Source organism: Rhincodon typus, chromosome 44 (assembly GCF_021869965.1).
Source record: "Rhincodon typus isolate 14 chromosome 44, sRhiTyp1.1, whole genome shotgun sequence".
NCBI classification, from domain to species: domain Eukaryota; kingdom Metazoa; phylum Chordata; class Chondrichthyes; order Orectolobiformes; family Rhincodontidae; genus Rhincodon; species Rhincodon typus.
In genome coordinates this window covers 1,544,521-1,545,386 of record NC_063375.1, presented here as the reverse complement: position 1 = coordinate 1,545,386, position 866 = coordinate 1,544,521, and the positions used below count along the sequence as shown (strand labels likewise).

Below are 866 nucleotides of genomic sequence, written 5' to 3'. Positions count from 1 at the left end.
AAACTCCACCCGACCTACTCAACCTCTCCCTCATAAGGCAGCCCCTCCATCCCCGGGATCAGCCGAGTGAACCTTTCCCGGACTGCCTCCAATGTTGGTCTATCCCTGCTTCAGTGAGGAGGAGGGGATGCGGGGGGGGCCGAATGGCCTCCTGTTATGGGCCTCTTAAAGGGACAGGCCACACATGCTGATCTCTCGTGTTCCTCCTGTTCCTCTGCAGGTGGTCTATCTCCATTCCAACAACATCTCACAGGTCGGTGTGAATGATTTCTGCCCAGTTGGATTTGGTTTCAAGAAAGTGTACTACCATGGGATCAGTCTGTTCAACAATCCTGTTAACTATTGGGATGTCCAGCCAGCCACCTTCCGCTGTATTGTTGACCGGATGGCTGTGCAGTTCGGGAATTATCGCAAATAGTGTCTCCCGGGATCTTCCTCTCCCTCTCTCCCTCCCTCTCCCTCCCTCTCCCTCTCTCTCACCCGCTCTTCTTTTCTCCCCCTCTCTCTCTCTCTCTGCCACCGTCACTAACTCTGGATTTGTAGAGGGCCCCGCCCCTTGGATCCCTCTCCCTCATCCCCCTACCCCGGTCCCTCTCCCCCACTCACTCGCAACGCTCCCCTCCATCCACCCCCCCCACCCCCACCACCTCACTGCACCCCTCCATCTCCCCTTTTTTCTGTCTCTCTCTCCATCCCTATCTCGTCTCCTCCATCCCTCTCTCTTTCTCTCCATCCCGCCATCTCCCCATGCCTCTCTCTCTCCGTCCCTCTCTCCTTCCCTCCATCTTTCTCGCTCTCCTTCCCGACCCCCCCCCCTTCTTTCCTCCCCTGCATCCCTCTCTTGTTCCCTCCATCCCCCCTCTCTC

General features: G+C 57.5%; 1 protein-coding gene across 1 annotated transcript in view; it reads left to right on the top strand.

Moving 5' to 3' along the window:
- Window positions 1-533, top strand: part of LOC125487751 (biglycan-like) — a 3,168-nt gene extending 2,635 nt beyond the window's left edge. Inside the window, exon 4 of the mRNA XM_048619948.1 lies at window positions 221-533. Coding sequence (XP_048475905.1) covers window positions 221-418 — 198 coding nt within the window. The 3' untranslated portion in view covers window positions 419-533. The remainder of the gene's footprint in view (window positions 1-220) is intronic.
- The last annotated feature ends 333 nt before the right edge of the window (window positions 534-866 follow it).